General features: G+C 60.3%; 1 protein-coding gene across 4 annotated transcripts in view; it reads right to left on the reverse strand.

The window, feature by feature from the left end:
* Positions 1–14,219, reverse strand: part of COL5A1 (collagen type V alpha 1 chain) — a 177,832-nt gene that overhangs the window by 86,670 nt on the left and 76,943 nt on the right. For all 4 annotated transcript variants that reach the window (XR_005219102.1, XM_037851096.1, XM_037851098.1 and 1 more), the window contains exons 10-12: positions 11,393–11,434; positions 11,124–11,186; positions 1,639–1,713 (exon numbers count right to left, since the gene is read on the reverse strand). Coding sequence is in view for 3 of the 4 variants with exons in the window: in XM_037851096.1 (XP_037707024.1) it covers positions 1,639–1,713; positions 11,124–11,186; positions 11,393–11,434 (180 nt within the window). In the remaining variant the exon portion in view is untranslated. The remainder of the gene's footprint in view (positions 1–1,638; positions 1,714–11,123; positions 11,187–11,392; positions 11,435–14,219) is intronic.

A 14,219-nucleotide genomic window follows, 5' to 3' on the forward strand; every position in this document is an offset into this window, starting at 1 on the left:
AACGCCACCCCTCTCTGCCAGCTCAAGGCTGCCCCACACACCTGCCAACCTCAGCCCTGGGGACACAGAGGGACATCCCCCTCCCCTGCATCCAGGAAGCCCTTCCTGCTAACCCCAGCACCCCACCCTGAGGCTCCGCTGTCCCCAGTTACCAGGAGGCAGAGGAAAGGCCCAGTGATAATGACTGAGTTCAGAGGCTGGGACAAGCTCCCCTAGCTCCACCCCAGGCAGCACGGGGTCACGGGAAAGCACGGACATCCCGCAGAAGGCCAGGCTGCCCTTCCCTTCACCCTCGGCAATGTCCCACAGAGCATGAGACCTCGAGCCAGAGGTGCCGAGCTGGTGGCAGCCCCGGGTCAGCCTGGCTCGCCTGTTTCTAGAACTGCTTACTAAGAGCAGGGGCCGTCTGAGGGCAGCCTGAGTCCAGCCCAGTGTAAAATAAAGCCCGGGGCTGCCATGGAGTAACACGTCTCTCCAGTGACCCCAGGGAAAAGCCCGAGAGCCAAATGCCTGCCCCATCGCCTTCAAGTCACTCAAGAGGGTGCAGCTCTAGGTGAACCACAAAGAGGTCTGGGAAGTGCCACTCCCCAGCGTGGCCCTGTGAGCGAAGCATGGTCCACTCGGGGTCTTGGGGGCAGGGAGTGGGCAGGAGTGGAGGGTGAGGGGCTCACTGGACAGGCAGCTCCGGGCCCCTTGGCCCTCCTCCCGTGCTCACTGCTGCCTGCGGAGCTCCCCCTGCCTGGCACCTTCACCACCCCAAACAGTTGTCCTCAAGGGCCTCTCTCTGGGGCCACGGTGCCTGCTCTTTGGGGACAGCACTGCCTCTGTTAAACAGGAACAAACGGGGTCACCTGCCCTTCCCTCCAGTCTTGCTTCAGCACCCCCAGAACCCCACTGCTGAGCAGACCCAGTGCCCACAGCAGCCAAGGGCACCGAGGCCAACACCTGCTGGACCCAGAGGAGCCTCCAGCTGCACCGTACACCAGGGGCCCCCGGGAGCGAGAGGACAGGGCGGGCAGAAGCAGTCCTCACGCTCCACACACACTGGCCTTCGCCTTGACACGTGGCTTAGGCTGAAATACCATTGCTGGTGCAGAAGAGGATCACAGACACAGAAAGTTCTGGAACAAAGCCCCCATGTGGCTGGATAGGGGGCCAGATGGCCACTGAGGGAGCTGCCACCTCTGCCTGTTGGTTCTGACACCTGCCAACGTCCACCAGCTGGTACTTTAGGGTCCTGGCCCTGCCTACATCACATGGTGTGTAGAAACGCCAGCCCGTGCTGAAGAGCCCATTCTCTGTGCTTCCCAATCACAGGGGCCCCGGGCGTAGCGTGAGCCAAGTCCAAGAGATGAGGCCCAGAGCGTGAGGCACGTTTCTGCTCAACAAGCCAGCACCATGGACCGCCCTGTCAGAAGGCTGAGCACTCCCCATCTTCTGCAGTAAGTGCACCCCCACCCCCGGACCACAGTGCACCCTTCCTCCTCTCCCTGGACCCAGGAAACATCTCTCTGAAGCAAGTCGGCCCCGGCTGGGGTTGGTCTGGGGCTGAGGAGAGATGGAGCCAAAGAGCCAGGGACCTGCTCTCCAGGGACCCACCTGCCCAGCCGCCCACCCTCCCCAAACACAGATACTCACTGGTAACATGAGCATGGTCCCAGGGGGGCCGGGCAGGCCATCTGCTCCAGGGAGGCCCGGGCGTCCAGGGGGGCCCTGTGGACGAAGAAGGCGAAGAGTGTCCCATCAGAGGGGTCTGTGCTGGAGGAGAGCGAAGGCCAGAAGACGCGGCCACCAGATATGAGCCCACATCCTGGGCACACAGAGAGCCAGGCCAGCTCCCATGGCAGGGAATCTTCCAGAGACCTTGCCCCAAGACGGAAGGGCACGCTGGGGCTGCAGAGCAGGGAAGGCTGTAGGGTGTGCAGACGGAAGGCTGGCCGAAGCGTCCATTTGCTCAGACACGCAGAACAACAGAGGACCCCGTGCGGGGACACAAACTCAGCTCAAGCTGCTTCAAGAACCCGTCTGCACGACACCGCCAGCTGTGCCTCCAGAGCTCCAGCTCATCGAGTCACCAACGCACACGGACGTCGGCGGGACCAGGGCCACCGATGAACATCAGGCCTTTCAGGACCACGTGGCCATAAAGCCAGTAAGAAGGTTTATTTTCCAAAAAACGTTCTAGCACTCAGCTTTTTTGCAAATTCAGGCAGCCTCCCAACTGGCTTGAGGTAGACGGATGAGGTTTTGCAGATAGAAACTCACCTCCCTTCTTCCCACTGGCCATGCTCCCCCAGCTGACGGGTGTGGGTGGGGACGAGGACAGTAACACCAGGTCGCGACGCGCCCAGCATGGAAACCCGAGGCGGATGTCCAGTTCCCAGCCGGGAAGGCCAAGGACCTGGAAGGCTCTTCTGGACCGTCCAGAAGGTGGGGGCGCGTCCGGGCCTGAGCTGGAACGTGACTCCCATGTCTTTTGTTTTGTAATTTTTTTTTATTAAGGAGTAATCCATGTTCTTATAAAACACTCTATAACACAGATTTCTATAAAGCGAAAAAGTGAAAACCCCTCTCTCCTCCCCAGAAGTAACCAGGGCTCAATTCTGTATAAGCAAAGAAAGAGCTGGACGCTCATACACCGACCCCCTAATAGGTAGCAGGCTGGTTCCCCCACGGGGGCGTGTGGCTGGGGAGGCGGATTCCTTCTGTTTCAACAGGCTCGTCCTGCACACAGGATCCTGCCATCTCCTTTCTCTCTTCACAGCAAACCCCGGACCCCTGGGTGCAGTTCCTCCCCAATCCTGGTAAAAGCTGTAGCTTCCCACGCAGGATGGGCTCGTCCGCCACTCAGCCTGCCTCTGCTGGCCCTCGGGTGCTCCCCAGTGGCGGCTGGCCCAGTCCCCAGGCACGCTTCTCTCAGGGAGGCCCCTAGGAGCGGACGCTGGGTCAAAGTCTGGCAGCTTTTTATTGCCAAAGGAGACTGCCAATCACCCTCGCTGGCCATTCTGGGACAAACATTCAGAAGACTAAAATCCTGTTTAAAAAACGAAAAATCCAAACATGCTTTGCCCCCCAGGTTTCCCCTTGGAAATCCAAGGCCGACAGCTGTTCACAGCCAGGCCTCCTGCCTCAGAGTTGGTCCCGGACCAAACCCACAGTTTAAAACTGGGGGTGCCCGTGTCTCCCAAGGAAGAGTGTGTGTGCACGTGCCTGCGCTCCTTTTCACACGGCCTGCTGCGTGGACAAGGGCACTACGGCCCCTGTGGTGGATTTTCAAAGACCCTCGCGTCTTAGCCTTCCTCCCCCCTGCTCTAAGCCGTGCTGCTGAATGCTCAACTTCAGGGGCTGTGACAGCACTGCGCTCTCAGGGCGGAAGGCTTTGCACAACTCAAACAATCCCCAAGCGTGAGATCTCAAGTATGGCCTGCAAGAGACCATTGTGGAGAATAAAGGAAATCATGCCTCCTCGTCACTCATGAACCTTCTGCTCGCCTCAGAACTGCAGATAGAAGGTGGGGTCCTGCTCCCCAAGAACCCTCCAAACTAGAGCCTGCATGCCCAAAGTTTACAAACGGGATCGCGAGCCCTACGTAGCCACTAACCTGAGCCTGTGGTCACGATCGCTCGCAAAAGCTGGCAGCAAACCTGGGCCAAAGCACCATGGTTTATCAACGTGAGGACTGTCCCTGAGCGGGAAGGTGAGGCCACAGCTCAAAGCCACCTTCCCGTGTTTCACACACTTCACGCTGTCTGTGTGGCCAGTGCCAACCGTGGTGCCACACCAACCTCACCGGGTTCCATCGCGGGGTAAAAGGGAAACAAAGACTGTCTCCCAGCCTGGCCTCGCAGGAGAACACACTCTTTTCTGCACAGCTGGATCAGCTGGCCCCAAATCTAGGCTCATACCGGGTCAAGGTTCTTTTTAAAGCACTAGCTTAAAAGGCTCTCTGTGTTATACCTGTACCAGGTAAAAATACAGCCCTCCAAGTCCAAATGAAGAAATCACTGCTTTTCAACAGTGGGTCTTTCCCGGGGACGTGGAGGGCCTCCCTTGCACAGCCGTGAGGGTCAGAGGGTCAGATCCCTGCCTTGGGGTCATCCGCCATGGCCACAGGTGCCACACTAAGGCCGAGCTGGAGGGCGCTCAGCCCAGTGTTGGGGAAATGGGGGGTGGGGGGGGTCCCTGCCATTTTGGCGCCAGGATTTAGGCCCAGCACTGACCGGGAGCCTGAGTGTTTGCTCCCAATCACAACTGCAGGGGCAGTGGGGGTAGGGGGGCTTTGAAGACCAGGAGCCTTCACGTGGAGAGGTTTTGGCTTTTGCTCAGACCAGAAACATGAGAGAGGGGCGCAGTCAATCCCTGGGGATCCTCAAAATGTGTGAGATCTTTTCCCTTGTAGGTTCAGCCCCTGGGGTAAGAACAGCTTAGAAATGGCACAGGGGTCAGGGGCTATGCCTGTGGCCAGGCCCAGGACCCTGGAGTGACACTGGTGACGCTGCCCCAGGACCCCCTTCCCACACCACTAACCTCGGACCCTGGGAGCAGGCAGGGAGAGCCCCAAGGGCACTGGAAGGGGGAGAGAATTTGAGGGGCTGCCATCACTTGCCTGAGCCCCTCTCTACTTTCAGCCTGTGTCCCCTCTCAGGAGGAGAATCCCCCAAGTTTGCTTCTGAGCATGGAAAGGGTCCTTCTGACCCCCAGGAGACTCAAGGGGAACACTCAGGAGGCTCCAACTCATGCCGCCATGACTCAGAGAGGAAAGGCTGGGTCCACCCAGGCACCGGCTCCACCGCAACCAGGGGAGGGGGTCCCCACCTTCTAGAAGGTTTCCCTGCCACTGCAGACAACAGCCAGGCCATGGCAACACCTGGCTGGGCAGAAGGCCAGGTGCAAAGTCCCTGAAAGGGGCTGAAGGGCAGTCCCCGGAGAGAAAAGCCCGTGCCCCAGAACCTGCAAAGGTGGCCTCGGTGGCAAGAAGAAGTGAAGGCCCCGAGAGGAGAGCCCCCCGGGTTACCTGGGTGGGCCTCAGCCCAACAGCAGGGGTCCCTCACAGAGACGGAGGAGAAGGCTGTGACGGCCGCGTGATGCAGCCTGAGCCCAGGAAGCCGGGAACTCCTGGAGCCATCATAAGCAGCGATGGGCAGAGGGTCCTCCCCTAGAGCCACCAGAGAGAGGGCAGCCCTGCCACCACCCCAACTTCAGACCCCAGGACCCCAGGACGATGAGAGAATAAATATCCATGGTTGTCTGATACAAACTAATTATAATATGAAAAGTCATAGACATAAAATATGGAATATAGACTACCAGGATGTAGAATGCAGCTACAGAATGGGGAGCAGTTGCTGAACATGGGCAGAATGGTTAACAGGGGTGAACTTGAACATGGAAATGGACCGAGGTGACAGCAGCACGCGACTGTGAGAATAACGAACGGTGCTGAATGGTGAGTGAGTGTGGTGGGAAGGGAAAGTTTAGACTCACATGTGTCAGCAGAAGGAAAGCTGGAGGTTAAAACATGGGAACGTATGACACAGTGACTCTTGTGGTGGACAATGTCCGTGATTAACTGTATAAATACAAAAAACTTCTTTCATCAACTAGAGCAAATGTAAGACACTATTGCAAGGAGTTAATAGAGAGATAAACGGAAAAATGTACCTGTTGCAAACTGAACTAGAATTAATAGTACTATTTCAATACCCTTTCATCAATAATAACAAATGTACTATACCCATAGTGTGAGTCAATAATGGGGGGGGACAAAGGGTATGAGAGGGTTTGGGTTTTCTTGTTTATTTTTATTTCTTTTCTGGAGTAATGAAAATGTTCTAAAATTGATCCTGGGGGTGTTTGCACAACTATGTGACGACACTGTGAGCCAGTGATTGTACACTTCAGATGGTTTATGTGGTGTGTGAATATGTCTCAATAAAACTGCATTACAAAAAAAAAAAGAGGCAGAATCAAAATATAAACATCTGTGGTTTTAAGCCTCCCAGTTCAAGGTAGCTGGTTACAGCAGCCCTGGGGTGTTTAAGACAACATCCAGCCAGCCAGCCCCCAGCTGGTATCTGCCAGGGAACCACCCTGAGCCAGACACCCTTCCAGGGCCCAAGGCCAGCCCTCAGCAAAGACGGGCCACCAGGAACCCAGGACAGAGGGCCTCTCCGGGCAGGTGCCAGGTGTGCCCGGCGGCCCTGCCTGGGCAGGAAAAGGTGCCCTGACAGCGGCTCACTCGGCCACTTTTCCTTCCCAACAGCAGGTGCCAGCAACCAGGTCTGACGGCACAGATGTGAGCAGGACCCTAACCTGTCATTTCACCAGCTGGTCCTTTCCATGAGAGCTCCTACAGATGTTCTCTCTCCCTCCCCCCTCTCCATAAACCGGGCCTGGTTTTCTTTTTTATACTATAATTTATACATGTGAATGAGAATCCCATTCAGCAAATAGTCCCCCCTGGGAGAAATGCATTAACCTCAGCGAGGCACCCCGGCCGCAGGCCTTCCCGACAGCCTTCGGGGCTTGGATGATTCCCACCGAGAGCCTCCAGGGGACCGAACCTCGGGGCTCGAGGTCAGCATGACTGGAAACCCCAGAAGTCATGCAAGACCAGGCGCTGAAAGCAGGGGCTCACACACCCAGGGCCACCCCTCACCCCGACACCAAGGCTGGTTTAAAATCAGAAAATATGTGCGTGTGCAAGCCTCCCTGTGCCACTTTGCCAGGCCGCCCTGAACACTTAGGAGCACACAGAGGGGCTGTGCCCACACGCCCTGTCCCCAGGAGCCTGAGAGGCAGAAAAACCAGCAGCTCCGGCCTTGCCCGCCTGGCTAAGCCCCACGCAGCTGCTCAAAGGCGCTCACAGGCTTTTCTCTAAGCCGATTCCTTCCGGGCCACGAGGCAGCAGTGCCCCCACCATGGACCCCTCCTCTCTGATAGCGTCTGTCCTTCCCCGGGTCCTGGGGGTCAACCCGGACTGGCCAGGAGGGAAGTGGTGACTCAGTGAGGGGCTGTGCCAAGGCTGGGTCTGGGGACAGCGCAGTCTCTACAGAGCATGCTTTCCAGTATCTCAGGGCACACTTACAAACCCCCATGGACTAAAAGTGGGGGTGTGGAGTCCTGGCCAGACGGGAGACCGAGCCGGGGGGAGCCGGGCGCTGTCGTTACTGCCAGGCTGCACCTGCACAGCGTGGACAGTGACCATGGGGCCTCCGTTCGACTCCCTCCCTACAAGAATTAAATACGAGGGGGCAGAGACACCCCTATGCCAAGCACCTGCGAAGCCTGGGGGGCGGGGCTTCCATTCTCGCCTGAAGGGTCTCGGAAGGGAGCTTGTGCCCTGCACCCTGAGGCCCCCCGAGTGCGACCCTGCCATCAGGGAGGCAGAGCAGAGGCCTCGATCCAGCCAATCGCAGCCCCAAGAAAACCAACTCTTGCTTTAACCAAAAACAATGAACACCCCACATGTGGAAAACCAGGGCAGAATCTCTCTCGAGGGTAACAGATGGCAGAGGCCGGGACAGCGCCTGGCACTCCTGGAAGGCAATTAGAAGGTAAAGTCGCTGACTTCTTCCTAGTGAGAACCTGCAAGTACCCAGTGGCTGCTGCGTTTCCTGCACATCCCGGCCACAGCACCTGCAGCCCCAGCGCCATCAAACCCACTGCCCGGAAGCAGGTGCGCCGGGGGCCCGAGGCTTCACAGAGAGGAGCCAGGGCACGGGGGACTAGCCTTCAGGGGCCTCTGATCACCTCCCCCCCACCCCGGTTTCCACCCCCTTGTATTTCACCCACAAACGTATTTCACCCACAAACATTTCTGAGCAGCAGCTCTGGATGGGGTGAAAACCTGGAGCAGCAGAGCCAGTCCCCGCCTTCCAGGAGCTTCCAGCAAGGCCAGGGCAGGTCGCATCAGCCAGCAGCCCCGGAGCGCCAGGAAGGCAGGGGGCTTGACCTTTAACCTCTAGGACCCCTACCCCTCCCCGCACCTGGTGAAGAGCAGGGCTCTGCTTGAGCAAACGCCGCTCGGCGTCCCACATGCCACGACCCGGCCCTGCCATCTCTGATCAGGAAAGTGGCCAAATGCCTCTAGATTTTAGCTCCAGTGAAGTCTGTCGACAATGCCCCTGGAAGCCCCGAAGGGCCGGGCTTTACCTTCTAATTGACTCCCAGGAGTGCCAGGTGCCGAGCACAGGTGCCAGCCCTTGTGAAACTACTGCCCGGGTGGGACTGGGCAGCTCCCTAGGGGCACCCGGCTCTCTCGCCTTTGGTTTTCTTCTGAGCCTCAAGGTAAGACTTGGGTGCCCACCTCCCCCCACGCCTTAGCACCAGGAGATCTGGGCTCGACCCAGGCTCTGCTCCTGCCTCCCCACGTGGCCTTCACCAAGCCGCGGCTCAGCTCTGGGCCTGCCCATCTGTGTAGCAGGGACACCGGACAGGTGACAGCTCAGGCCCGGGCTTCCCACGGGCCAGACCCTGTGGTCTCTTCCTCGTTCCACTCCCGCAAGTCCCCACACTCCCCTTCTTCCCAGCTGCGCCTGGGCCCATCTTCTCTGTGGTCCTCAAACCCTCAGGCCTGTCTTGCTCTGGGGCAGCATCAGGGTTGGGAAGGGGCCGGAGCCATTGCCCCCCTTGTACAGACACAGGACCAGAGCAAGCAGGCAGGGGCTGGTGCAGGGAGGGGACACATGGAGGGAAGCCAGGGACTCCCACTAGGAGGGGACAGGTGGCCCGGACAGGGGCAGGGCTGGTGCAGCCCAGGGTGGGATAGAAAAGGCAGGGGACCTGCCCGGATCAGCCAGTGCCAAGCCCTGTTTAAGGACGGGCAAGTGGGGCTTGACAGGGCATCCCGCAGGTGGGCGGCTGTGCAGGGTTCTGCTCCGCAGCCAGTGCTCTCTGATAGCTAATTAGGGGGCACGGAGGCCAGTGAGACCCGGGCGTGGGGCGGACACTGAGCCACGAGCACAGGCAACTCCCCGGACGAGGCTGGAGCTGGGCCCAGAGGGGAGGGCAGCACTCGCAGAACCAGCTTGCTCCCCATTAGGGAGGGCCCCGGGGCAAGGCCCTCAGGCTTCCCCCATCCCCAGAGGATGGCAGGTCTAGGAAGAGGGGGTTCTCTGCTGACCTCTCCCCTGGCCCCTGCACTCACGGACCCTGAGTCGGGTTCAGCCCAGAGATAGGGACCACCCCTGGGGACCCCAGTGGGGAGAAAGATCCCCCGGTTCACAGCCCTTCACAGCCCTGGTGCCAGAACACTGCCCAGGAAACGTCTGTGTGGTGGATGGATGGACAGAAGACGGACAACTGAGCACCAGCAAAGTTGACAGATGTCAAGTGATAGCTGGAGCCCTGGACCTGGCCCTGTCCTGTAGCTAAGAGAGAAAATGCTGCCCCTTCAGCTTTTGTTGACATATGGACCTGGCCATGCTCCTGGGCTCATCTGACGCCTGCTCTGGGGTGGGGGACTTGGCTGTCCCCCCTTCTGACACACGCCTGAAGGGAAAGGGTCTCCAGAGAGAGCTGAGGTAGGGACTGCAGCCCCATCCCCTGCTGAATTCAAGTCATGGGGGCCCCAGGTGGGCCGGGAGCTGCAGGCCTGGTCCTCTACATGGCTACCTTTCTGGAATTTTGGCCATGGGGCAGAGGCAGGTCATGGCACACTGCCGAGCCCGAGAGGCAAGGGAAAGTGGGCTGTGAAGAGGCCATCCAAGCCCCCCGCCTCCCACCACCTCCCCTGCCACACAAGGGGGCCCCCAAAGCCCTTCGCCATTGAGAAGCAACATGGTGGAGGGTGTCACGTCGTGGCCCAGGCTGACCAGGACAAACAGAGGTCACCCAGCCTTCAAGGACAGCGAGACCCCTCCTCACCCACATCCTGTTTGGCTGAAAGGCCCAGCCCGGCTCTCCCTCCTCTGGCCTTCCATAGAAGGCTGGGGCTGCTTCTGCCTCCCTCCGCGACCCGCTTGCCCTGCTTCTTCCATGAGAACTTGCCTCTCAGGGAGGCCAGGAACCCTGAGGGCTGAGGCCATGACTTGCTCTCCAGGAACTCTGCCTGCCTCCCCGGGCCACAGGTACCCCTCACCGCCTGCGCCCGAACTCCAGACCACCGCCGGACAGACACCAAACCCAACCCCCAGGCCGTCGCCCGGCAGGTCGATGTGACACTGAAGGGCACCTTTCCTCGTGACTGGAGCCTCTGTGCCCACCCAGCCACCCTCACCCTTCGGGGCCCACGCGGTGTGCTGGGAGGGGGCATAAACGGCCACTGGGATGCACACACACTCCTTGTCCCTCCCACCCACAATTTAGCCACCAAGTTACTGGCTCTGAATCCACTGCACCCAGGTCCACATTCATCAGAGCAGCCGGAAGAACGGAAGCAGGCAAAGGCAGCCCCCGCCGGCAGGACGAGACCCCTGAGGCTGCGGGGCCGCGGTGCCCTGGGCTCGGGATGAATGTGTGCCCGTTGGTGCCGCCTCGCCTCATCCAGCACACCTGGGGACCCAGTGTCCCCCGCGCCCACCCAAGGCTGTCCAGCGAGGAGGGGAGGGGACGAGTGGGGACCGAGGCCCGGACGGACGCCCTGCCACATGGCTGGACGTGAAGACACGTGGAAAGCACTCGCCACTTTTGGCCAGCTGTTCCTGCTGTCGTGGTTTGTGACACTGACACTGGGCCAGGGGGCCGCTGCCGAGCCTGCCCTGTCCTCGGTGGAGTCGCGGCCCAGCGGCCTCTGACCACCCGGCCGGCACATCCTTCCAGGTCCCGTCTGCCCCACAGGGCACCGAGCAGAGCTCCACAAGCCCCCGCGGCAGGGATGGGCACCCTGAGGGGCTGAGCCAGATGCAATGGGGCACAAGGGCAGGTCCACATCCCAGAAGAGCAGTCCCAGAGCAGAAGGACACACAGCACAGAGAACACACTGACATACCCGAGAGTGAGGACACACGGACATGTTCAGCAAAGAGAACACAGACACACTCAGTAGGGAGGACACATGGACATACCCAGCAGACAACACAGGGATACACCTAGCATGGAGGACACACAGACAAGCCCAGCAGGGAGGACACACAGACACACCCCCGGCACCTGGGTCTCGGGGAGCTGAGACATGCCTTACCCTCTCTCCGGGGTCCCCGGCTTGGCCAGTGGGACCCATGGTCCCTGGAGGTCCTGGAAGACCCTGGAGATGAAGACAGAATCAGGACGGAGCTGGAGCTGCAGGCGCCATGCGCCATCCCGCCGCCGCCAGCGAGACAAGGGTCGAGGCCCGGGAAGCGCTGGGTGCAACCCCCTGCTCCACACCAGGAGCTGTCAGGGCTGCCACCCAGCCCCCCGGGAGCGGCACTGCCCACCCCAAGTTCTGGGGAAATGAAACCCGGTACTCACGGCAGGGCCTTCGGGGCCGGGCGGTCCCTCCAAGAGCATGCCCTGAAAGAGGAAGACGGACACCCTGAGCCAGGAGCAGGGCCGGGCTGCCTGCCTCCCGGTGGGGCCCTGTCCCCCTCCAGCCCCGGCCCACCCGCCCACCTCCCAGCGGGGCCCTGTCCTTCTCCAGCCCCGGCCCACCCACTTCCCCCCTGGGGCCCTGGGGCCCAGGCAGCGCAGGGCATCCGGGATCAGAGGCCCAGAGTCACGGCAGCCCCACTGCCCCTCAGCAGTCAGGGAAGGGTCTGGAAGGGAGATACCAGGGGCCACGATGGCCGCCCTCCTGGCATGTCCAGGCACGAGGACGAGCCCCACCAGTGCACCAGGATTCCCTCAGGAGCAGTTTCAAGAAAAGCACTTTAAGCACCAGGAGGAGAGAAAGGGCACCCAGACCCCCAGGCCCCTTCTCTAGGCCCCTGACAGCCGAGGGTGGACGCCCAGAGAGGCCGCTGGGTGAGGGTGACCGTGGCCCAGGGAGGGGCTGCCCCCGGGATCCAGGGAGGAACGGGAAGCAGCTCCTGGGCCGAGGCCCCTGCTGGGCTCCTGCCCCCGGCCTGGGGTGCTGCCTGGACGGGCCGCACGGGGTCTTCCAGTCTAGCCTCCCCTGCCAGGGAAGCGCCTCTCCCACATGCACCGGCCCGAGGCGGGGAGAAGTCCTAGCGAGGTGACCTGGGGTGCCCACCACACCTGCCTCCGTCCTCCCCAGCCCGCCTCTGGCCCTCGCCTCCCCAGGCCTCCAGACCCCGTCCTCACTGTGCCCCCAAATGGGGACAGTCCCGCCAGCGGTATCTGGCTGGGTGAGCCCCAGAGAAAGGCAGTGTGGGCACGGATGGGAGGTGCGGGCTCTGGCTCCCTCCGTTCCCGGAGCCCCCTCCCACCCTGGGCTCTTTTCCCATCGGCCCTGTCCTGGCGATACCAGGCTCACACAGCCCTGCAGCTCTCGTCTGGGCCCAGCACCCACTCCAGGGCCTTCCAGGGAAAGAAACGGTCTCCCCATGTGCCAGTTTGGATGTATTATGTCCCCCAAAATGCCATCATCTGTGATACAATTTTGTGGGACAGACGTATTAGTGTTGATTAGACTGGAATCCTTTGATTGGATAATTTCCATAGAGACATTACTCCGCCCATTCAGGGTGGGTGTTAATTGGATAACTGGAGTCACATAAAGGAATTCACAGACAGAAGAAACAGAGCAGCTGTGAGTGACTACTGAAGAGGATCTGCAGCTACGACAGAACAAAACGCCCCAAGAGCAACATTTTGGAGAACGCCATTTTGAAACACAACCTGGGAGCAAGCAGACGCCAGCCACGTGCCTTCCCAGCTAACAGAGGTTTTCCGGACACCATTGGCCATCCTCCAGTGAAGGTACCCAATTGCTGATGCCTTACCTTGGACACTTTATGGCCTTAAGACTGTAACTGTGCAACCAAATAAACCCCCTTTATAAAAACCAGCCCATTTCTGGTGTTCTGCACTCCGGCAGCATTAGCAAACCAGAACACCAGCCCCTGAGAAAACAACTGCGGAGGCTTCCGGAGGGCCCTGGGACCGTGCTCTTGTCTGGCCCCACTAGGCAGGCTCTGTCTCCATCCTCCACTGATTGGCCACAGGCCTGTGCAGTAGAATAAAAATGAGATGCAACAAGACCCTTCTCCCCTGTCATCCTCATGACTGCTGGGACAGCGAGAGGGTGGGGAGCTGCCCCCGGGCCTCCCACACACCCGGAGCAAAGAAAGACACCAACGCGCTCCCTGGGGATGCCACGCCACAGGCCAAAGTCTGCTGGTCAGCAGTGTGGCTCCTGGTGTGAGTCTCGGCTGGCTTCTCGGAGCGAGGGCCCCGGCCCAGCCAGGGACATGGTGGCCGCCAGCAAGGCGTGGGGCCGAGGGGGGTCAACACCCCAGCCAAGGGCTTCAGAGTCCCCCGACAGAGCCAGGGCTCGCCCAGTGGCTGCAGAGATGCATGCTCTGTTTATACAACATACATGCAGAGAAATATCTGTGCATGCGATGTGCAAAGAGAGTTCATCCAAACGGCTTCCCGAATCCCCACTTTCCTGTTTGCTTTTCTGACACAGGCAGCTGCAAACGCTCAGGAATCGAGCTGGATTAAATGAGAACCACTGGCCATCACAGGGTCCACGGGACTGCAGCCGTTCTTCCCAAACACACAGCGTTCTCAGGGAGTCGGGGCGATGCTGGGCTGGGGTCTCACGGGACGGCCACCACGGAACATTCCGGGTTGGCTCAGGAGGGAAGCTGGACACAGCTGGTGAGCGAGGTGGGGGGCGGCATTCACATCCCGGGCACAGCCGCCGCCCGGCCCCTGCCCCCGACAAGCGCCTCCACCGGCTTCCATCCCGGGTACTTAACTGAGGGCCGCAGCCCGCGCGAGGTGTGCCGGCCCCGCTCTCCCCCACGAGCACTGCCAGCCGCGAAGTTCACCCGGGCGGGCGAGAGGAGCGACAAGCCAAGTGTCTCGAACGTCGCTGAACTTAAGGCAGCTCTTTGTGGAGGCCCATCCGCCACACACCACAGAGACAAGGATCTGGAATCGCAGTGGTTGGCTGCAGGGTTCCGGTGGGCGGGGGACAGGTGACGTCAGCCACCAAATCCAGGGGCGCACTGGTCCCCGAGGATTCTCCCTGCACCTGTCAGGCTGGTGAACCTGCCTCCTCCGGCTCAGCAGGTCCCTGCCCTTCTAAGGTGCCCCTAAGGTTGCCGACAAATGACAATGGGCTCTGCATCAGTGGGGAAGGGGCCCCCGGGTCCCCAGTGCACTC

This window comes from Choloepus didactylus, chromosome 10 (assembly GCF_015220235.1).
Source record: "Choloepus didactylus isolate mChoDid1 chromosome 10, mChoDid1.pri, whole genome shotgun sequence".
In the NCBI taxonomy this organism is placed as follows: Eukaryota; Metazoa; Chordata; class Mammalia; order Pilosa; family Megalonychidae; genus Choloepus; species Choloepus didactylus.